Source organism: Micrasema longulum, unplaced genomic scaffold (genome assembly GCF_059751315.1).
Source record: "Micrasema longulum isolate JH-2025_06_02 unplaced genomic scaffold, ASM5975131v1 h1tg000490l, whole genome shotgun sequence".
NCBI classification, from domain to species: domain Eukaryota; kingdom Metazoa; phylum Arthropoda; class Insecta; order Trichoptera; family Brachycentridae; genus Micrasema; species Micrasema longulum.
Genome location: NW_028277687.1, coordinates 682850 through 708098, shown reverse-complemented (window position 1 = coordinate 708098; position 25249 = coordinate 682850). Strand labels below are relative to the sequence as shown.

General features: G+C 31.4%; 1 protein-coding gene across 17 annotated transcripts in view; it reads right to left on the bottom strand.

Moving 5' to 3' along the window:
* The window catches only part of LOC148281159 (transient receptor potential-gamma protein-like), a 369353-nt gene that overhangs the window by 57703 nt on the left and 286401 nt on the right, over positions 1-25249 (bottom strand). For all 17 annotated transcript variants that reach the window (XM_088227186.1, XM_088227187.1, XM_088227188.1 and 14 more), the window contains one exon: positions 3554-3791. In XM_088227186.1, the coding sequence (XP_088083312.1) occupies positions 3554-3791 (238 nt within the window). The remainder of the gene's footprint in view (positions 1-3553; positions 3792-25249) is intronic.

Below are 25249 nucleotides of genomic sequence, written 5' to 3'. Positions count from 1 at the left end.
AATAAATTCAAGATATGGTTAAGACAATTCAAGGCACTTTGTATTTTTTACCACATACTAGTTTAATATAATTACACTACTTATTTCAGGTATTCTGAATTACCCGTTGTCAGGTGCAAATAAAAACTAAACTGAAATAAATAAAACAACTTTTATAATTTCTTCCACCGACCGGTTTCAAAGCTAAACAAGCTTCTTTCTCAAGGGCAACTTAACTACTGAATTCTTTTTTATTTTGTTTTATCAGTATGCTTCCAATGAAACAAATAAATTAAATTCTTTTGTCTTGAAAGAATGGTAATGTGAGATGGATACGTTCGAAACAAGACAGGAGAGGACTAAAATAAATATTGTTTATTTGGTTATTTATAATTTTTTTCTTGTTACGAATCGCTTTTTTAAATTCTAAGATTTCCAAGTTGTCTAATTTTGACATTTTATTTTCAACAAGAAGTACTTTTAGTCCAGTGTCTTTATTAAAATTATGATTATTTTCAATTTCATCAGATTGTTTGCGAATTCAGAAGAAATATTATTATTTAGGCACCTTAGGTGTTATTTTACTCTAATATTAAATTAATATTTCAAATAAATAAATCAGACTAAGTCAGTATAGTTGATATTTTCTTTGAGATGGGGGTCAGTGCTATTCAAGCTCCTGAAGTCACTGCCCAGTTGATTTATATTAAGTTTAGTTTATATTTACACTTGATGATGGGTAATCAAGAATACTCGAAACACTTAGTGTTATTATATCAAACTCGTGTGTGGTAAGAAAATAACATTTAAAAAAAAATATTTTTTTTTTAATGATTTTCCACAAAGTAAATGCTGAAACAATAAATACTATAAATTGAGACAAAATAGCATTTAGGTATTTATAAGGAACAAAAGTTGATACAGATTCTGCAATGTAATATGTAATATTTTATATACTCGTATTAATGTAGTAAATAATCTATAAGTAGATAAACGTACCCTACCGATTACACTCTTCAGTGCAAACAAAAACTTTAAAAAATGTATCTTGAAGATTCTCGAGTACACCAAAATGATCAAAGCGTTTATTTTTGTCAGTGTCAGAAGAAGCCATTTTAAGATTGGAGAAAAAGATCTAGAAAAGTCTTTAGTTATATTGTTCCTACGCTCGAGAAAACTGTACTTCTAAAAGTAATGGATGCAAATGGCTAAAGAACACTACCCGAAATTAATGATAGGTCGTACAGTTAGACAAGTTACTATTTTATGGCTTCGCTTCAACCATTACGGCGTAAATCCCAGACTTTTAACGGGATCTGTATTTTTAGATTTATTTGCTCCTATGTAAACAGTGTCAGTTATTCCCAGTATCTATATACCGGTGCATGATTTACCTTGGCGCTAGATTCGATCACTTACCGCGTCGTAGTGGGCCGCAATATTATTTCTGGGAAAATTATTTCATTACCACAAGATGCGCGGTTACTTTAACAATTATTTTTAACGCTTTTTTACACATATTTATTTATTTCGATGGCTTACGCCTTTAACAAAGTATGAAATAATATTGAAAAACAATTATAATAAAACAAAACACCCGAACACAGTATAAAAAATATAGATACATGAAATAAAATCAGCAGAAAATAAGGAAATAATAAAGAAAAATTAAAGAAATTATAACAAAGGTATGAAGCGAATAAACAATAAATAGGTTTTTTTTATTTTAATACGTTGTTAGGATACATAATGTTTTATTATAAGAAAATAATAATTCGCGATGCCTGACTTATTACGTCATATTTCTCTAGAACTTTAAGAACAAAAACGTGTGAAGTATTTTATTTATGTATACCAAACAAGAAGTGTCTGATTAAATACGTTTTACAATTTAATATCAAGTATAAACAATATTTTAAAAAAATATGGCTAAGTGCTTTAAACAAGGTAAAATAATGATGCGGACTGTGTCAAAACAATATTGAAAAAAAAAACACCTCAAAATTAAATGCTTATTATTTTGCGGATCTTTCAGGATCTGAATTTAATTGTTTTTTTTATGGTTTTAGTTCAACGTATTGTGTGATATTTGCGATAATTTTCGTGGTTTATTCTTAGTGATAAATGGGAGAGAAGATTCAAATTAACGGTGACAGATGCCTTGTTTATACAATATTCCACTGTTCCGTTCTAGAATCCTTCAAGCTAATTTACACCAGAAGCAATTAGGATTAAAGATTAAATTCTGGAAACATAAGAATCCAAAAATATAAATATATTTTTTGTTATTTATGATTTAAGAGTAAAAACCTGTTATCCTAATAAATATATACATATATCCTTGCACAGTAATTTTTTTGTAACGGACCGTACACCGAACATAAATTTTAAATTAAGTTCTTGTATTCTTTATAAATATTTTAAAGGAATTTCCTTTTGTCGTATAGGGGACAGTAAAAAAACAGGTGACCTAATGTTTCGTCGTCCTTTTTACAAAGACACATGGCCCAAGAAAAGACACATATTCTCGATAAGTGCGAAATGTTTATATTGGGTATAAACTTTTATGAAATAATTATTTATTAGGAGTGTTTAGTGAAACTGCTCAGTGACTCCAGTGGAAATTAAACGTTATTGTTTATTTTAGATCAAAAGATAGTAGAATGGACTTTTAAACAAGTAATTTTATCTTCTTTTTTAAATCTTTATGTATATTATTGCTCTGTACGTGTGATATCACTGAACTCCTAAACGGCTTAACCGATTTACGTGCGGTTTTCAGAAAAATATAGATCTTTACGCTGTGCGTGTTCGTAGATATTAAAATCTTCAATTTTATATGAAAAAAAGAAGTAAGGAGCATAAATATTTTATTCATCAATCTACCAGGGTTGCATTCGAGGAGAATGCATTTAAAAAAAAATGGAAAAATGTTGTTTTAATGTGTATAAAAAAAGTTGGTTTTTGAATATTTACAAACAGCATTTGTTTTTTGTGGATCTCAACCAGATTCTTTCCTTAAATTCCTTATAATTTCTACCCGTTTATTTCTTTTTACTGAATTTTTGGTAATACTAAAATAATATTAAATTTAATACATTTAAAAAATCGTATTCCTGCATAAGTACACCCCTCTGTTGGTGAGAAGAGCTGAGTTTGACGTTTGCAAAAAGAATGCCAAATTTGAAAAAATATTTATTTTATGTTTTGGAATTCAACTATAAAAGATTTTGTAAATTCGGTGTTTTGTTTGTTTAAAAAAAAAACTGATTTACCACAAAGACAAAGAATGAAAACTCTATTTTTCTTTATCCAAGCCTAGGATTGAACGCAAAAACTATGGTTTCGTGTCACTGCGGAGGCCGTCAGATAAGTCTTCGTTTGCACCCCTTGAAGTTTTTTCACAATACGTCACTATACACAGACATATACACACACATATATGTATATATGTAAGTGCAGTTGTGCATGTTCAGAAATATGAATCTATACATAAACATATATGTATGTGCAGTTGTGCATATTCAGAAATATGAATCTATACACAATACATGCATTATGTAATCCAACTTACGTGTGGTTCTCCAACTTTGTGCCTGGTTTCCTCGTGATCCAAGAGTGCCTCCACAGCCTCGACGAACTCTTCGGAGATGGCGTGCAGCAGCGCGTCCCTGGTCTGCACGCGGTGCTCTATGAGGAGTTCCACCATCTCCAAGTTCTCGTTATCTATTGCCATCAGCAGGGCGCTTCTGCCGAGGGGATCCACGCAGTTGACGTTGATGTAGTCAGTCTCTGTCGCCCGTTGCATCATCCTAAAAATAAATGAATAAAAAAAACAAGGTCATAAAACTGATTGTTTAGTATTACCAACGTTACCAGCCAATTTTTTTAAATACATCAATGTTTATTATTTATTTACTATTATACTAAATGTTTTAGCTGTGTCCAGGCGGACGAAGAATACAATTATATACGTGAAATAGAACCAGAACTCTAGTGTTCAATCACAGATGTTTATCAAGTCGATTAAAAGTCATAAAACAACATTTATCTTTAAGAAATATTTATCGCGTCGATAATTACCGACAAGTGCGGCAATGAGCTGCTGGACGGGTGATTTTGACTTGACAGTTGCTCTCAGATGAAAATCTTGAATAAGAAAATTGTGTGGAGATAAGTCCGCCTCTTTGTGTAATGGTTAGCGCGTTTGCCTACCATTTTTGAGGTCCTGTGTTCGATTCTTGGCATGATGGATGCGATATGTTGATTTTAATCGGCCATATTTTATTGTTTCTGGACGAAACGTAAGATTGATCACCTCAACTTCATGTAACAGATGATCGAATACGCCGCATTAAGTTTACAAATGCAGTGCCCAATACACCACTGGGTGCGGAAAGGGAAACGATGACGTTATATTTTTGTCATATAAAATTAATGTATGAATCCTCCTCATTAGAAAAACCTATTCTGTTGGTTTTTTACGTTTAAAAATATTACTTTATAACTTAATTTTCAAAGTCGAAAGAAACGATTTCAACGTATTTTATTTAAGAGGTTCTTGAATAAAAAAATTATGAAAAGCATTTTTTCTTCAGAAACAGCGATTCAAAAAGGCAAATTGCTAATTAATTAATCTTTTAAATATCTCTTGACAGCTGTCACAGAAACAATCAATAGCGTCGTTAAAAATCCAAGACGGGACAACCCTAATTAAATCTATGTTCCTCGTTAAGTGGGAATACTTGAATCACTGGGACTTGCTATTTTTTATCGTTTGATGAATAGTCTTTTCGATAGAAGGACTTTTGAGAACAATTATTTTTTAAGCTCCATTTTCTGATCGTTTTTAAAAAGATTTATTCTTAAATTAAAATCAATTGAAATAAATTCTTATTTTACGGTTTTCCGCAGTTTAAGATAAAACATAAAAAGACGCATAATAGTTTTAACAAGAAATGAAATACACACGAATAAAAAAAAACAAAAAAATATAACGTCATTTCACGTTCTTATGTACACGCGCCGATTATGCCGACATTTGCCTTGTCCATATTCAAGTACAACCCCTGTAAATGCATAGACTTCCATATACCTTTCTCGATAATGGTCTCTATTTCTGTCTCAACTCCCTAGGGGGTGAAATCCAGTTCTTGTTGACAAACATTTGGATTAATTGTAAATACTGCTTTTAAGTTAATTATTGGCACCTACATACCATTATACTGCCGTCATAAGAAAGAAAGACGCATCTTAGATTTTTTTCGAAAATGAGTTAAATAAATATTCGGAACCAGGAAAAAATACGCATTTACTAAAAATACATCTATCTTCCTAAAATAACCACAACCCTAGTATTTTCACTAATAAACGAGACTAAACTGCGAAAAGTCTTAAATATAACCAAATATAAAAGGCTGTTCTGACTTATATAATTATTAAAGACTGATTAAAATACTTATTTTTTCTCCTATTCCGTTTTCAAAAACATCTGAAATGAATATAACTACTCGTTTTCAATTAAATTTAAGATCTGCTGGTAATTTCGAAGTTAATTGATTATTAGGTCGGCGTTACTAGTTTGAAAAACAGTAAATGGCCAGTAACGTCTATTTTATTTAGTTGAGTAGAATCGATTGGCATATTAACACTAAAAAAGAAAAACGTTTACTAAATTACAAAATAAAAAGGGCGTTTCTAGCTAGAAACGTCTTTTCATTGAAGTATAACATATTTTCTTGTATTTTTTTTACTAAAAAGATGATGAAAACGTTAATTTTTGAAGTATTTTTCACACAGCGAATTTTTCAATCTCCGACTTACAAAATATTTATTTTCTCCGTTTTTTGTTTTATGTAGAAACGTCCTTCTTTATTTTAACGGCAGTATAGGTGACCTGTGAAACTAGGTTTAAATTCACTGTGCAGTAGAGATAACCACTCCCTTATTCAACCTTCATTGGTAAACACTGGTAGAGAGGGCAGCGGAAAAAATATATTTAAAACAATACGCTAACACCACAGCCATTTTCTAAATCTGCAAAAAAAGTTTCATGCCTTTTTTCAAAAGCATGGGCTCGGTGGATCTTAATCAATCAACTGCTGACACTTTTATCCGGGGCCTCGAAGCTTATCTGAAGTAGGAACGACAGAGGACGGCTTATGTAGATAAAGCTGAAATAACACTATGAATAAATATTTGCATATCATTTCGTTAACAGTGCGCAGTTGACCCTTAGATCGTCCATAGTCCAAAAAACAAATTTTAACTGAGATGTTTTTTTGGCGAAAAAAATTTTTGATTTAGGAATTGTCTGTACTTGATTAAACATAACACAGACTGAGTTCGATTTATGGCTTTCAAAGCGCAATAGTCAAGGTACTGCAAAGGACTTATTGCATTGAAATTACAATACATATTCCATTTACGGCTAGCACATATATAATTAAGCTAGCACATTATAATTGAGCTTTTTAGCTGATTTTGATGAATGATATTAAATATGAAAGAAGGCTCTTAGAAATTATTGTTTGTGGTGGACTACTGACATATTATTAAAAAAAGCACTTACAACAAATTATTGTACAAATTATTGGAAAATAATGGACTATTGACATATTAAAGTAGAATCATACAATAAAATATTTTTGGTGAATATTTAATAATGAAAACAAAAGTTGGGTTGTGGCCTCATTTTTGTGTTGCGGACTTCAGATTAGAGATTGAATTGCTTTTTAAGCAACCACGATTTTATTTTGCGTAACGAAACGAAACGAAACATAAAATTCCGAAATATATCAGTAGAATAAAAAAAATTGCTTGAATGTGCAGATAATACTAAAAAAATTAAATTAATAATTTTCAGAAACATTATGATTTTCTGGATAAATTTATTAAATATGTATATTTTTTTTAATTAAAAAGAAATTTCATCAAAAACAATTTATTGCAATAGCTAAAAAAAGTAGGTCGAAAACCTAATCGGTAAGGGTATTTTAAAACGTTCGCTACCCTTCATAGTTTAAAAAGTATAGAAGGAATATGGAATGACACGGCCAAGTTAAATACTCCTCTCATGTGCTTGGCGTTTTCATTGTGAAATGACTCGAACCCTCACCCCCACCCCCACCCACCACGATAGAGAGATTTCCCGAGACTATTAATTGCCAGGCTGCCGTTGGCGTTGATCGAACATGGACCTCATTTATGATAATAACTCGATATAGCTATATCACTGTGGTGGACTATAATTAAAGGTTTGTATTTAATTTGTTTTATATTACTACAGACCTCTTACGAAATAATTGTCCATAAGAAAGTTTTAAGTAACAATAATTTTATTTCTAATATTTTCATAATCTGAATCCATTTTTTTTTTCCAATTATTTCAATTTTGCTATTCGGTTTTCTAGATTATGGTTCTGTGTATAATGTCTATCCTATTATTTTATTAAAGTATTAATGCTTTTTTTGTTAATCTTAATTATTATTGCATGATTTGTAATTATTAAAAATTGAAATTGAAATTTTTTTAAAGTTCGAGATTAGCAATTAGCAAAAATTGACAAATCTGCTTTACTTCCATAATTTTACTTTTTCATATCTTGATATTTTTATGTTTTTTCATTATGTATTTTTGTATTATTTAATTTAGTACTCACTCTTATTTGACATATTATTTATTAATCCTATTTCTTACTCCAGTATAGAGTGAGTTTTTAGAAACCATACCTTAATTATAATTTCAGTTATGTTTTCATATTATATTATTTTTCTATTGATTTTAAGGATACTGTTTTTAATTTTTTTTTTCAATTGATTTCAATATATTCTTTTTCTATTGATTTTTTTCTCAATACTACTATATTTTACAATTATTCTGTTATTTTGTTGATTTCAATGATACGATTATTTTGTATATTTGATTATGTATGAATCTAAATTTGTATAAGACATTTTGAAATTTATGTCTGATTATCTTTTTAACATTGTATTCTTTGGAATTGAATTATTTATTACTCAAACCTTGTTTTTCTGGATTGTAATTATATATATATCACATGTCATTATAGTTTAATATAATTAATTTTAATTTGTATTTTTTATTGTTAATTATTATGGCTTGACACGGGCACAGCCTGAAAAGCCTTAATAAGTTCATTCATATTTAAACGCGTGTAATTTTGAATTAATAAACAAATAAAAACATTACAAATTAGAAAATACAATTTTTTTGAAATTTGAAATTTTTAAATTAAAAGGCAAAAAATCCGTCTTGTAGTATAGTTATTGGCGTGTTAGACTTCCTAGCTTTAGGCCCTAGGTTTGATTCCTGGGAGAAATTATGCTAGAGTTTTTTCCCGATCTTCGAAACATTTCTAGAACGCACTTTTTTGTGTCTTTTAGTTTCACCGGCGATTCGGTCTTCATCTTCTCTATGGCCATGAAACGACGTCCTCACAAAGTCCTCTTCATCTTCAAAAACAAGATAAAGTCACAGGGGGGCAAGTCCGGTAAAAATGGTGACTAGTACATCAATGCGGTCTGATTTTTTGTCAAAAGGTCGTGAAAAGCCCCGAGGCGAGAGCGGGCATCAGTCTCTGGAATAATCTTTAAAATTTTCCGATCACACCAAAATGCGTCTGACAAGTAAGTCTTTTAAAAACCAGCTACGCGTCTAAAATGGTCGAAAATGTATAGACCAATTATAAAAACGTGAACAAAAAACGGTTTTTACAAATACGCATTGAAATTCAAAATTCAAATATTCCGTGTTACACAGTATTATTATTATCAAATATCATTGTATATTTATTTGTTTATGTTGATATATTAAATATTTACTTAAACGCTCAGGATTTACTTAGAAGAAAACCAACAAAGTACTACTTAACGGTTGAGTTTAACCCTTTAGAAGGCGGCGGGAGAATACTTACCACATAGCTATTCGAGACTCATAGGCAGGCATCGAAATTATATTTACCACATAATATAAAATTTGTTTGTTTATAAACATATCTACCGTAAAAGTCAAATAAAATTGTCGAATACTACCCTACTTTTTAGCAGTATCTGCTAAACAATCCAGGATTCCAAGAGTCGATTATTTTGTACATTTCTTGAAATTTGACAAAAATTTACCAGCATGTCCAATAAAAACCGTCAGTACTAATTTGTTTTGTTTAAATGATAAATGTTGAATGTATATTTATAAACCGGGTTTTTGTCCCGCGGCGTCGCGGTCTGACGGATCAGAAGTCCAAAATTCGAACCTCACTCTACCACAACTTGATTTCCATTTTCTAAAAGTGAGTTATTTACAGCTTGTTGAAAATGGCAAAAAAAAAATATGGCAAATCATAAGAACGCTATTTTTTTTTACAAAACATAATTGTGTTTTAAATATAAATTACTAACATTCTCTTATATTTGTGGATTTATAGCCCTGAAAAACATGTGGTAACAATAATATCTTGGCCCGCTTATGCAATGTACGTGTGATAAATTCTAGCATTGCCCATTAGAGGAGTGGGTTGTTTGATTTATGATATCATGTATTTTCTTTACGAAATTATTTTTTTAACTAAAGGAGCCTGATCATGGATGAAATCAAAAAGGAGCTAGATGGCTTGCAGTTATCAGACGGCGGAAGATTTATTGAACGTTGTATAATATCCGGAGGAAGTTTTTTTATAAAAATAAATCTTTGCGTTCTTATGATTTACCCAAATATTTCTATTTTGGGGGCCATTTTCAATGATTTGTGAATAACTCACTTTTATAAAATAAAAATAAGTTGTGGTAGAATGGCGTTTGAGCCACGGATCTTTAATTCGTGAGTCCGCGACACTAGCAATGGGACCACAACCCGGTTCAAATAAATGAAACAGTCTATGTAAATTTTCAGTAGATTGTCTTGCTCGCTCATACATGCCTATGGCATCTAATTATATAAAAAGCCATTTATAAACAGTATGCAGAGTCCTTCTATGTGTTCTTCCTTGTTTAACAGACTTTAATTAGAAGTTTTGTGTTTTACTTATATAATTTCAAATATTATCTGATATCAATAAATATTTGGGAAAAACAACGTTTCTAATTATGTTTTTTAAATTTAAGTCTTAAACATACATTATATTACTTCTTTGGGTGCTATTATGAATCTTCTCGCGGGGATAAGAGTATTTAATCTGTGGATTTTTATTTCTTGCATGTGACTACACTTTGCTTCACAATGGTCCCACTGATCACTAAATGTCAAAAAAATACGAACACATAAAACTAAATGTGGGGATTTTAGTTTAAAACATTACTGCCACCTTTAGCATTACCCAAAACACATCGATCGTTTTTTTTCCGTTTTTAAAACAGTTTTCAAACAATTGAAATTTTATAGTTCGACATTAATTTGATATTTAATCATCAGTGGGCAGAAAATTAAAGTTCCTAAATTTATTTATTCTCCATCCCCGTAAGAAGATTTTTTATAACACCCCTATACGAGCTGTGGCGTGGATGTGAAATTCACAAAAAAATAACTATAGTCCTTAAAATATAGCTTGATTAGAATGACAGCTGTCAAACTAATTTCATTAGTGATGGGAAATTACTGATCACTGATCAAATCGATTTTATCAGTTATTTCATGCAATCATAAAACTCTGTTTCCGAAAATTAAATTAGTGTGTTTAACATAATTGTTCGCCAAAAAATGAGACATTTATACTTTTTTCATGAACAACATCAAACGAATATTTTTTTTATTCGATCAATTTGTCCCATCTCTGACCTATTTGCAAAATGATGTAACTTTGTAAGAACGTCGTTAATAATTAGGTTTATTTTTGTTTTTTTTTGTTTTAAAGCTGAATTTAAATATTAATGTTCATTTATGTTTTAAGCATTGAAATAAAAAAATAAATTAACACGCCAGATACAAATGATTTTTTATGTTTAAATATAAATAACTCCTTTGACGTTACTACAAAGTTATGTCATCACTTTTTCTGACAACTGTCATTCTAATCATGTTACATTTTAAGGACTATAGTATATGATTCCATCTTTTAAATTATGAAAAACAAGGTATATTACTGGAGCTTGCTAAAGGGTTGAAAAGCCTAACGGCAATAAATTGATGAGTTTTTTGCGTAAAGGTGGATGAAAAAAACGAAGTGTGGGAGAAAAAAGGAAAACTCTTAGAGCATAATAATTTATGTGGCGGATGTCAGAAACGAGCGAAACTTAGATTGTTCATGCATCTAACAACTACTCCGTGAGGGAAACTAATTTGGGAATATATTTTCACAATTTTATAAATGTTTTGGGTATAAAAATATTTGGGTGGGTACTTGTTTATAGTTTGTTTTTTTCATAAGTTAAATGCGCTGGAATGCCACGTATGAGTTGTGTTGTTTTTATTTTTAATCTAGACCTTTAAAATGCATTAAACATTATTTTAAGCAATTTTAGGTTGTAAAAAGCATGAAATGAAATTGCACTGTGAAAAATAAGAAAACCAATGTTTTACCGGCGTTCTAAGTTTTACATAGGAACATAAAAAATAATTATTTATATTAATAAAAAAATAATTTCATTTTTTATTAATCACATAAAAATATATAAAAAGTTAAATGAAATTGAGATAAATATTTAAAACTGAACTACAAATAATATTAAGGAAAAAAAAACTTAAAATCAACACTCCTTTTGAACGAAACTATAAAAAACACATAAAAGTTTGCAAAAACACACATTTTAATAAAAAAAAAATATATAAACAAGTTATTAATTTATACCTACATAATAATAAGTATTTTTATTTGTCTATAAACGTTTCATATTTAAATACGCATATTGAATTATGTATATTTTTTTAATTACTTCATATTTAAATTATTAATAATATCTAAATGACTTAAAGAATTATTAAATAAATTTCAGTACTGATTTTATCTATCCAATTTAAGGCTTTTCATTTTCTACTTTTTATTTATTATTTTATTTTGACTTATTTTATCAGTCTAATATTTATGAAGTCAAGAACTTAATACTGTTTTTCTCTAGAAATAATTATTGCTTAGTTCAGTCAGTAAAACATCTAAACGACAAATAATGGATTTAGCATATTACAACAGAGATGAAGAACATTTTAGAGAAAGTAATATAGAAGTCTAGGCATCTATAGGGCTTATGACCAGTCATTGGCTGGTTTAAGTGGCCACTTTACACACTGTGTAACATTCACCATTCTGCCCATATTTAAACATCTATATTCCTTCAATTCTTTCATCTGTTAATGTTTGTAAAGTCAAAGAGCTGAAACTTACATTTATGCGAGTGAGATTCATCTAATTGAATTATTTCACCTACATACTAGGCAAAGCCTGAAAAATATTTTTTTCCATTTCTATACTTTTTCGTGGACCAAGTGGATGTGGAGTAAAACAGTAATAACATTTCAATAAACAACAATATTTTGAGTTTGTCTCAATTGTTGTAGACAACAACTGGATTTATCTCCCCGGGGAGTTGTTAATATTGACAGATGTGTTCTTGACCTACGTTGTAATATGTTAATATTAACAACTCCCCAGGGAGTAAAATCCAGTTGTCGACAAAAATTTGGACAAACGCAAAACATTGTTAATGGATTAAGGTTCCAGACTTAAAAAAGGGGTAGTTTTTTCTGTTAAAGTAATTTTTCTGTAATGATTTCTTAAAATGTCAATGAATATCAAGTTTGATTTACATTAAGTTGTGGATATAGAAAAATGGATACTGGGTCAATAGAAACAGTTAATTTAAAAAGTAGTATTAGACAATTAGTTGAACCAAAAGGTAAATCACCCTTAATTCACAATCACACTGCTTATATCTCATCTTCCATATAATCCCCGTGAAACATTATATTAAAGTGTCATAAACTCGCATGATTTATTAAAAGGTCTCCTGATCTCATTATAATTCTCTATAACCTTCCTCAGAGCATTACTTAAAGTGCCTCATTAGAGCTATTATGTCTCATTAATGGACTTGTTTTTATGAAATACGAAACGGCTGACATTTTAGAGAAGACGTATTTCCTCGAGTGTTCCCGATTCAACAAATTTACCATATAGTTCACAGAAATAAACTACAATAAAAACTTATTCTACTCATTATTTCTTAGAAATTTTACCGTAAAACGAAAAAAACATGTTTTATTTTCACGAAACAACAAAGAAATATTATCATTATACAACAGAGAAGAAGAACACTTCAACGAAGGGAATATAGAAGTCTAAACATCCACAGGGCTTATAATCTGTCACTGACTGGTTTAAGTGGCCACTTTACACACTGTGTAAAATTTACTATTCTGCCTGTATTTGAAAATCTATATTCCCGCATTTCTTCCATCTGTTGACGTTTGTAAAGTTAAGGAGCTGAAACTTTTATTGTTGCGGATGAGATTCAAATTATTAAATTATTTCACCTACATACTAGGCAACGCATGAAAACTGAAACTGAAACATCACTAACATCACTAACAGATAGAAGAATCAAGGGAGTAGAGATGTTCAAATATAGGCAGAATGGTGAATGTTGTAGAATATGTAAAGTGGCCACTTTAACCAGCCAATGAAAGGTATGTGGTAAGGTAAGTGTGTGCATAAGTCCTGTGGATGTGTAGACTTCTATATTCCCTTCTCTGAAGTGTTCTTCATCTCTGTTGTAGTATGTTAATATTTACAGCTCCCTAGGGAGGTGAATCCAGTGACTATCTACAAAAATTTGGATAGATTCAAAACATAGTCAACAAAAAAATAATTATCATATACGAGTATGTACGATAAAAAATGTTTCTAAATGATTTACATGAAAAATAATTATTAAATTACTTATTGACTTAATGTTTATATTGTACAACTCCATATTTTAATTTAAAAGCATACACTGATTTCAGTCTACTTTAAATCGTTTATTTTATTTTTATTTATATCCCTACAGAGATGAGGTAGATTTTTTTTTTAAATTCAGGATTATGGATATTCGAGCGTTTACAGGGCTTATGACCTGTCATTGGCTGGGTTGAGTGGCCACTTTAAGTACTACAACATTCCCCATTCCGCTTATTAGCGAATATCCACACCAGGTAACATTTTTGATTTTTGTATTTATGTTACTAATTTGAGAAACCATCCACAAGCGAGTTGGAGCGCCATCTATGTATTGATATTGAAGTTAAGTATTTTAATTAAGCAGATTACTTTATTTTATGTAGTTAAGACTCTTCCGAGTTAAATTAAGTACTAGTAATCGCCTGCAGATGACTCTGCAATTTATTTTTACTTAAATTTGACCAGATCTTATTACACAGCATTATTTTTGGTACGTGTACTTGTGCAAATCAGGATTTTCTCCCAAATCCTCAAATTCTCTCCATAATCCTGAATTTGAAAAAAAATTCTACCTCATCTCTGTAGGGATATAAATAAAAATATATACCTACTCCCCCTTGGGAGAAAATCCTGATTTGTACAAGTACACGTACCAAAAATAATGTTACGTTTATTTTATGTTTAAATACAAAAACAAAATTCGGACAATTGTTTCGCCTTCAAATTCTAATTATTATGCATACTGAACTTAATACGTTAAATTTATTATAACTTCAATACCTAGTATTACATAACTTTATAAGAACCTTCAGTCCATTTAATCTTCGTATTTGTTTAAAAAGGCCCTAATAGAGCAAAAAGATTGTCCGAATTTTTGGTTTTTGTGTTTGAAAATAAAATAAATCATTTTACGTAGGCTGAAACCAGGGTTTGATTTTAATGTTGAAAGTAAAATGAAATATTATTGTGACGTATATATAAAGCAAAGATTATTAAAGATTTAAATGGACCGTTCCTATCGTCATAAAAGCCTCGTGGGCCTTTATTAATAAATAATAAAAAACTTGAAAATGAAATGTTCAAGATGTGTCAACATGTCAAAAACATATTTAAATTTTCGAATGTTAGATAAAAGTCATTGTTTCATACATTTGGTAAGTACGAGTAATGCGTCATTGAAGCGACGATAATAATGTAGCAACTTTAAAAATAATTCATACTTAAATTCAGACGCATATTTTTACAAATATATAAAAACTGTTTTTTTTAACGGCTTATGCCTTTCAAAAAGTATAAAAAAATATTACCATGTGAACAAAATACAAAACATTTTTGTACGTATATAAACAAAATGAAAAAAAAATTAAGCAAACATGAAAAATCGTACACACTTAAACCCATAACTTTAACATTCAAGACAAAATAACAGAAGATAAAAAATATAAAGTTTTCTAGTGACGGAGGCAATGTGTCATAATGTATTCCTTTATAAATATAATCAACGCTAGATACAGACACATATTTTGTAGTTAATAATTACAGTTTGAAAATAAATGTTTAAAATGTGTCAATTTTGATTTCAATAATCATCATCATCATTCCATTTCTACGCAAAATGGTGCATAGGGCACTGCATCGGTACACCGATCGCAGGGTATCTTGATCATTTTTGTTACGTGAAGGTAAGATGATCAGTCTTAAGCTCCAGGCGCCGGTCTAGGGGATAATGAAATATTTAAGTGTAAAAACACATTTTTAAATAAATATTTTAAGTCAACCATGTCGGGAATCGAATCCGAGACCTTTTGCGAGGCAGCCAAACGCACTAACTACTACACCATGAGGACGACAATTTCAATAAGGATTGATTTAAAAAATAAACATTATTTTCACGTTTGTTTGTTAACATGTAGAACCGTGGAAAAGGTTAATACTTTTGAGCGTAGTTTGAACTGTGTGAATCAAAAGAGATGGCAATAGTTTGCCAAATTTGCCTGTTTGTATTATACATGTGAGAAAGCAAATATAAATGTGAAAAATCTTACTTTCTAAGAAAATGCAACGACCGATTACGTCTTCTGTGCATTTTAAAGCCTTTGGTTTTCTCGATATGGTAAAACGTTAGAAACTTCGCGAAGCACACTGCTCAGAACATGAACTATGGGATCAAAGCGTCGCGTCTATACGAATTGGCTGGGTCCCATACACTGCCTGATTCCCTCGTGTCAGCAAATTAATACTTTCATTCTGTTTTCTGGGCCAATATAACACGAAACCTAATAAGCGAGAAACACAAATAAATAAAAAAGGAAATAGGATCTTTCATTACGCAATATGTACAATTGTTTAGATGGAATCAAACAGAACTTCGTTGTAATTTTGTGGAAACAAAGCCGAAAACGTCTCTACGTAAAGGTGTTTTAAAAATAGTAGGTATGTAAAATTTTTGTTCCATCATTATTTCTTTATCTTTGCATTGGTACTGAAGTTGAAGCATATCTTAATCATTTTCTTTTCATGGAAGGTTAAGTGGGTCTTACGCTTCAAGTGACAGTTCAGACACAGTGAAATATTGCAGTGAAGAGCTTCTTTAAAATCAATATTTCACGACAGCCTTTTTCAAAATGGGAGTTTGATTTTTCCCATTTCTCTGGTATTGTGATCACGATCATACTGGTTTTGATTTTTTTTCTCAAAATTCTTGGTACTTTTAGAATTAATAATATTATACACGAATATCATCGTATTGTAAAATATTATTTGCTTATATGTTATTACTATACTTTTAATTCATTTAACGTCGAACTTAAACTTGTGCATGTATTTAAAAAAAATAATTCTTTAGGTTTTGTTTTATAATACGGTTAGTCTGTATACATTTTCTTGGTTTGATAAAAATAACGCCCTGCTACAGCAGTTAATGCGTGGTTCAACAATTGTGTTATGAAAATTATAATATGAATAATACACAATTTTGTTTTGTCCACTTTTATTTACCATTTTCACCCTGTGTCCGTATTTCATCGTTACAGAAATCGTCAGACTGGTGAGTCACCGGACACCAGTCTGACGATGTCGCTCAACAAATAAAAGTGTGTAACTGAACATCTCACGGGATGCAGGCCAGCAAACAGAGGGCGCTGTCAAACATTATAAAACGAAGAACATCAGACTTCGCTCACCTTTTCCATGCCCAACAGCTATCAGTGAATACGTTCAATATATTATTCTTATCATGTAAACGCAGGATAAATAAATAATGACCCACATAATTCAAAATAACAGTAACTGACTAATCTAACTGACTAAATCGGGATAATCTTCCAACGCATCATGTCTCGACAAGTGTAAAAAACTAAATAAAGTGTTTTTCTCACTACCTGCATCATCATCGTTATCATTTCCTTTCCGCACCTAATAGTGCATAGGGCACTGCATAGGTACACCAATAGAAGCGTATCTAAATCATTTTTGTTACATGAAGGTAACGTGATCAGTCTTACGCTTCAGGTACCAGTCTAGAGACTATGAAATATTCTAGTGCACCCTTTAAAATAATATTTCATATCAACCGTGTCGGGAATCGAACCCGAGACCTCTAGCAAGGTAATCAAATGCGCTAGCCATTACACCACGAGGCCGACTACCTGCAAGATATGGAAAAGCATTTTCTTTTTTATTTAAAAAGAAATAAATCTTTTTAGTGTTTTTTTATTAAAAATACTTTTATCGATTTTAAACGCCATGATAATAAGTAAAATTATAAACACGCGAGAAAAAATTTTGGATTTTATATTCCATTATTAAATAAATAAATAACATCAACAGAAATCTGCGAATTATATTTACGGGACTAAAATAATAACATCGATGCCTGTTGTAATAATCAAAAAAGAATCCATTGAGTTGTAAGACAAAGGTTTATCGCGCACATTGGGAAGGCGTAACTTTCACAGAAGCCAGAAGCGACTAGTCTCGGAAAACAAAGAAAATAAAAGTTATAAAAATATTTCTTCAAACAGCAATTGAAACCTTTTGATGTAGTACTTACATAAAATAGATATACAACAAAAGCAAAATATTGTAAGATATTTTTCATGGATATTGAACCTCGACATCGCGATGGAGACGAGAACATTTTCAGATATTTCATTATCCCCAATATATTATATAAGCCGCGTTTGCAGGCGTAGCAGGTATTAAATTTATCAACAATTTTTATATTGAAATACAAAACTTCGCGAAACGCCAATGGAAACGCATGTCAAAGACATTTTTAGTCATACCGTGTTCTCTCTCTTTTTAATTCGCGCCTCATGTCTGGGGATGGTGATTACGCCTGACTCTAGGCATGGCTCGTCAGTGAACAGTATCCCTCCATCTGGAACGGTCTCGTGCTCTTCTATAGGCATTCGTCAGTGATGATTCTGACGATTCAGTGACTGTGCCGCTTCATCTTGTCAGTTGACGTTCACGCGACCTTGTCCCTTCGACACTTCCCAGGAGAATATTTTTCTTCAAACTATCAGAGTTCCCCCTGGAAATATGACCAAAAAACTGCAGGATTCTTTTCTCGTACATGGATGTTAGTCTTTTTCCTATGCCCAGTTTCTGGAGTATAAATGCATTCGTACGTCTGGCCATCCACGGAATCCGCAGCATTCGCCGCCAATACCACATTTCGAAAGCCTTGATTTTTTCTTTTCAGATTCCCTCAGTGTCCAACACTCCACACCGTTCATAAATACTGAGAAAACCAAGGCCTTTACCTGTCTCCTTTTGGTGTTAATGGTTATACTGCGATTCTTCGAAATCTTCTCCAGCCGACTCATAGTACTTTTGGCAATACCTATACGTCACCGTACCTTCACACCCACCACCATTGCCGATAAGAGAACCTAGATAAATGAAATTGTTAACTCTTTCTAAGTTGCGCAATAAGGATAATAGTGCTACTTTATCTCGATCAATGATCATAAGCTTAGTTTTGCTCATATTCATTGAGAATTTCAGGTCTGAACTAGCAGCATCTATTCGGTTAATTAGTTCTTTCATTTCAATCTCTGACGATGCAATAAGTGTGGTGTCATCAGCATTTCTCAGGTTGGATAACTTCCTCCCTCTAATTGTTATGAGATCGCAAAAAACAGTAAATCAAATTGTGAATATAAACTCTCTTACTAATATTGGCCGTACCATCAATCGTGACGTCCGCCAGTATAACACACGCCACAAGGTTCAGTCTCCAGGCTATCGGAGTCTTATGGAATATCAAAAAATTGTCAATATGACCTTTAAACGTTACTAGTTGAGGGGGTACGAAGAAGGCAAATTTGTGTCTTAAGTGATTTTCATCATCATCATTCCTTTTCCGCACCTAATGGTGCATAGGACAACGGTAACTGTATACTTTATTTAACCGGATATGGGATACAACTTTACATAAGAGCCATAAATTCATTGCACAAGAAGGCATAAAAACAATTGTATAGGGAAATATCAGGTTTATTTTTTTAACATTTTTGAAGTAATAAAAGTCTATGAAATACTATCCAGCAAAGAATTTTTTTTTGCTAATTATTAGTGGCATAAAACAATTTGAGTTACCAAGAAGAATAAGGCTAAGTTGGGCTGTTTTCGGCAAACTTAAATATATTTTTGAAAATAAACAAGTCCCTATATGCTTGAAAAGACAAGTATATGAATCGTGCATGTTGCCGGTGACAACATACGGACTAGAAACCATGTCTATAACACAAAAAAGTAGCCAAAAATTGAAATGCACGCAACGATCCATGGAAAGACAGATGCTCGGTGTATGTCTAAGAGACAAAATAAGAAATGAAAAAATAAGGCACCGAACCGGAGTCGTGGATATCATGAATCGTACAGCGAAATTGAAATGACAGTGGGCTGGACACTTGGCGAGGCAAAATGATGGCAGGTGGACACCCAGAATAATAAAGTGGAGGCCGTGGGCAAACAAAAGAAGTGTTGGAAGGCCACAGAAAAGATGGATCGACGACATTGCCTCTATTGCCGGTAAAACGTGGATGATGAAAACGGGTGATAGGAAGGAATGGAGACGTTTAGAAGAGGCCTTTATGAGAGAATAAGGCTGCAGAAGAAGAAGAAGAAGAAGAAGTGGCATAGTTTATTTTATTTAATTTGTAATTTTGGATTCCCGCAAAAACGGTCATTCCATTTGCTACGCCCCTGATACGTCACGATTCATATTTATTCGTTCCTGACTATTCAAATTTGTTTAGAACATTGTCACAAATCTTGACGTCACAACTGTCAAGGCCAAACATGTTGGGTTTTTCTAGTGACGTATTTTTTTAAAAAGTTCTTTTTAAAATTTATGTATTAAAACATTTCTCCACAATATCCATATTGATTTTAAAAATACAATTAACTATTCTAAATCTTTTTCATAAATTTTTATCAGTATTCGTAGTATGTGATATTTCCCTATTATGACCAAAAGCAAACACGTCTGATGAAATGCGTTTGAGAGTAAATTGTTTTATTTGCATTGCCATATTGCTTTGATATGCTCGACTGCTAGGGTATTTTCCTTATGCTATCCGAGTTTGGAAGATAAAGATGCTTTCAAAGCCAATGACAACAGCGATTCTCAGAAAATATTACAAGTTGATCTCTTTTCTATCATATTAAGTCGTATTGTGTAAGGCAGATATGCGCAACCTTTTTCTAGTCTGGGCTAGATTGCCAATTTTCCGCCCAGACGCGGGTTGCAATATTAAAATAACCACCCACACATACAAAATCAATCATCACTTACCAATTAAAAGTTAAAAATAAGTACTTTACACTCCAGATTGAAATAATTTTTATTAATTAATTTTTTTACCATTCTAGACCACCCTTGTTTTCCAATGACTGTTCTTAATCTTTTCTTGATTTATTTTTGTTTATATCTGATATAAAAAATCACGGGTTCAAAAAACGCCGGCTGTAATGGCCCTTAATAAAAAGTTTTATCTTATTACTATTGAATATGGACACGCACCGTGGCGCAGTTGGAAAGACGGCCAACTGTGAAACTGGAGTCGTGGGTTTGATTCCCGCCAGTTGTGGGAAAATAATCCAAGGATATTTTTTTTATCAATTGGTCTTAGTGTTGTGGTGTATTTTTCATTTCCTTCTTCCATATCCTCTCTATCTCACCTGCTGACAAGCCTCAAAATAGAGGCTTAGCGGGTTTTTTCTTTAAAAAAAATATACATATTCCGTAATTTTAGTGAACTCAATAAGGGGTATTTATTGAGAACCATTTTCGTGAAAAATCACCTCAAGTTCGCTGATAATATTATTTATCTAGGTAGGGTGGGTGCTGTAGTAATTGAACATGCTTAAGTAATGAAATACTCTTAATCTAATGGTCAAAAATAAGCAGACGTTAGAATTTATATCCACCATAAAATAAACACTTCTTTTTTGTGTTTTTTTCTTAAAATGAACGCATTACATTTATTTATTTTCAACTATTAGATTAAGAAAGTCCAATTACTGTAGCCTGTCTTATTACTATACCACTCACTCTATTATGAAAAAAACTTCAATAAATCACTCCCACGTTAGATTTTTTTGCATGAATTTTGGTCTGATCAAAATTCCACATTTCGGCGGGCTGCATCAAACGCCCCACGGGCCGTATTCGGCCCGCGGGCCGGGGGTTGCACATGGGTGGCGTAATATATCAAGATATTTTAATTTCCCTGTAATACATTATTGCTTTGAGATTATTTCCTTCTTTTTTTATCTTTTATTCAATAGTTAACGTGATGTCTTCAGAGTTATTTTCTTATGAAAATTCTACTGCAAATGCTTACTTCAACAAAAAGTATTCTTGTGCATATAACCATAAAAGTAAATTCAAGCTTTATTTAAAATCCAGAAAATATAATGATGACACTTTTCATATATAGCTCCAAGAGTGTTCAACGTCTTGGATGAACATATTAAGTTCTCCAAAACAACGTCCATATTTAAGATGAAGATCCATAACTGGATTGTATCGAGGGGTAGAGACCACTGTATGAGATTGCTTCGGGAATAAATGCATTACATCGCTGCTGTTTTCATTATTATCCATATACGTATATCGTATATGTGTATGTCATCAGTGTCATACGTATTATTTTATAACTTTTGATTTCATTTTCGACATGTATTATAAATTTTTATTATTTTTATTTTTCTATTATTATTTTGTATATTGTTTTGATTATTTTGCATATTTTTTTGATATGTAAATAACTATTTTTGATTTTTGATTTATATATCGAAGAGTTCCGACTTAACACGGAATTTTCTAACAAGTCGGGACATAAAAAAACATATAATTGTGGCTATGTAAAATTGTGTATTTTGTAAAAAAAAAAAAAAAGTTTACAAGAATATTTATTATTGGATTTTAAATTTTTTTAAAAAATAAATTTCATAAAAGGCACATGTTTTTAAAAACTTATAAACATATCTTTTTTTACACATCTAGTAAATGTTATCACTGTAATTCTCCAGAAAAAAGAGACAAACTCTTGTGCTTTAAATAACAATTTGAAATGCGTATCTTAATTGATTTTATACTCTCATATAAATATGGTATTACTGGTAGAGGTTTTTTCCCAAACGTTTTTATTTTAGAAATAAATTCTTACTTAATTATATATATTGTTTTTAAACTATTTGGTGGTTGACAAAAATAAATAAAAATCATTGAAACAAATGAACATTTCCAAAAAAAATTGTAGGAAAATGAAATAGCTTAAAATTAGACAGTGGAGAGATCATTAGACCCTTACCCCCATTTCCTTATTTCATAGTACTAATGTTCCGCTTTACCTCAGAGAACATTTTTAACGCTTATCAAATCGTGACACTTCTTCGTTTGCTCTACTCTTATTCACATTATCTTATCCGTTATTTCTTTTTTTATAAATTAATATGGGTACATTTCAATAGATTGATAATGTAGAACGAGGACGGCCAAAAAAGACGTGAAATATTAAGATAAAACAAAATCTCGAATCTGGTCGAGTCAAAAGTAGACAACTGAAGGGCTTGTGTGGCTAGAGGAATGAATGTGGAATAAGCTAGGAATGTTTATCTGGATAGACGTGTGTGGCGGTCCACCTCTCTGCCTACTCCTACGAGGAAATGGCGTAATGGTAGTATTAGCAATGTAGTAATAACGTTGCTGAGGGTTGAAGCTCTTACCAAAGTTAGATATTGACAGAGGACACAAGGTTGCTGTTAAATGCGTATTTATTACACGGCGAATAAATAATGAATTGAATTATGTCGCGCGAGTGTGGGGACGATGAGGAGTTGAAGTAACTGCACTTGAACTCCATGCTGGAACTGAGTTACTGCGTTGAACTGACTTGTAGGTCTGACTGTTCGGGCTGACTGGATGTTACCACGTCCTCTTTAGAGGCTACGCTTCTTTGTTCTTCATATCTCCATGATAGGAATGATGTCAACAGACTGCAGGACGATGCTCTTGTCGTTACGTGCAACACTGTTAGATTAGCATAATATGTTGAATTGAATTCGATATAAAATTATGATTTGCTTCATCGGTCGTCGATCAATATTTCAGGTGAAATGGTGGCACGTCTGTGTGTCATCGATCAATTAATTATGAACCCCATAATAATAATAAAATAACTATTTGCTTGTGAGCCTGCCAATGAACATAAAATAAGTCTCACAAATCAATAACATTAACAAATTATAACAGAAATAGAGAACATTTAAGAGAAGGTTACAAACATTTGGACGAACTCAAAATATTGTAATTAAAAACATATTTTATTTACACGTTTGATTGCTTTGTGAATTCTTTTGCTTATGCTGATAAATAAAACTGAAAAATGTGTATTGTAATTTTTTTACCAAGATCGTGTAGAGCTTTTTGGTAATCATGTAATGTCAGCGCCAACATTTTCATTTTCGTTAGTGTGTTTTGTCCCCGAAAATGTTTGCCTTGTCTCCAGTAACAGTGTTTACAATAATACCACAAATGTACATACTGAGAAGAGCTTTCGATCAAACCGGAGCTTTTAACTGAATTAATGCTGCTGAACACTGTAATAATGTATGAAATTAATATAATATAAACTATTTCGTAAGCATTCGCAAATAATAAAAAATATTCCTTAGATTAAATAGTTTAAATTTGGTTTTTTGAAATGACAACCAAATATAAGGCTACTTTCTAATGTCCTGAATTAATATCCGCGATATTGTCTTCGGTTACTTAAAATGTAAAAATGCATAAAATAGTTTTTTAAACGTGTGTTTGGAAAATTAAAATACAACTTATCTTTTTACTTGAAAGTTACAGGCAAATTAAAAATATCAACAATTTACAACAGGGATGGAGAACATTTTAGAGAAGGGAATATGGAAGTCTAGGCATTTACAAGGCATATGATCTTTCATTGACTAGTTTAAGTGGCCACTTTACACACTGTATAACATTTATAATTCTGCCCATATTTAATCATCTATATTTCTTCAATTCTTCCATCTATTAATCTTTGTGGCCAGACTTTTACCGATATATTCCCTTCTATAAAATGTTCTTCATCTCTGTTGTAGTATATTAATAATGATATAAATAACTCCCATGGGAGCTGAACCCAGTACATGTCTACAAAAAAATGGATAGACTCCAAATATTGTTTATAAATATACAGTCCATTCGAATCTTAAATATATTTGGTTTATGATTCGAATGCACTGTACATATTATTATTTTTTAACTACGTTTGAACATTCATATTTATTCAATTCTTCTAGCTGTCGATTTCCGTGAAATTGAAAAGTTGTAACCTTAATTGTTTCAAAGAAATATATCTGATTAGATTATTTCACATACTAGGCTACGCCGGAAAACAATTTTCTCTCTTTTAAACTTCTTGTTGAACCAGAAAAACGTTTCAGAAACATATTAATTGAAAAAATTTGTATAATGCATGTAGGTAAAGTAAGGAATTGTAAAAACAATAATGAAAGTAAGCTAAATGCTGTCAAAACATGATCTTATAGGTGAAGTTTGGTAAAACAATGAATCATAGGTGCACAAATATCGAGATTCGTGTGCATTATCGTCAAAATTAAGAAAGGAGTGATGCGTTGGTTTGGACATGTTGGACAGTGAAACGACGACCAAAAATATTTGCAGTGCGAATGTTGATGGATGTAGAAATCAAGGTAGACCAAGAAAGATACGGCATGAAATTCAACAAACACTTAAAGATAGAAAGTCAGAATAACCGGCGTGCGTACATGAGAAGAAGTATGTATGTAGAGGAGTTGAGGTCTATATGCAAAGAAAGATTAATTTGTCG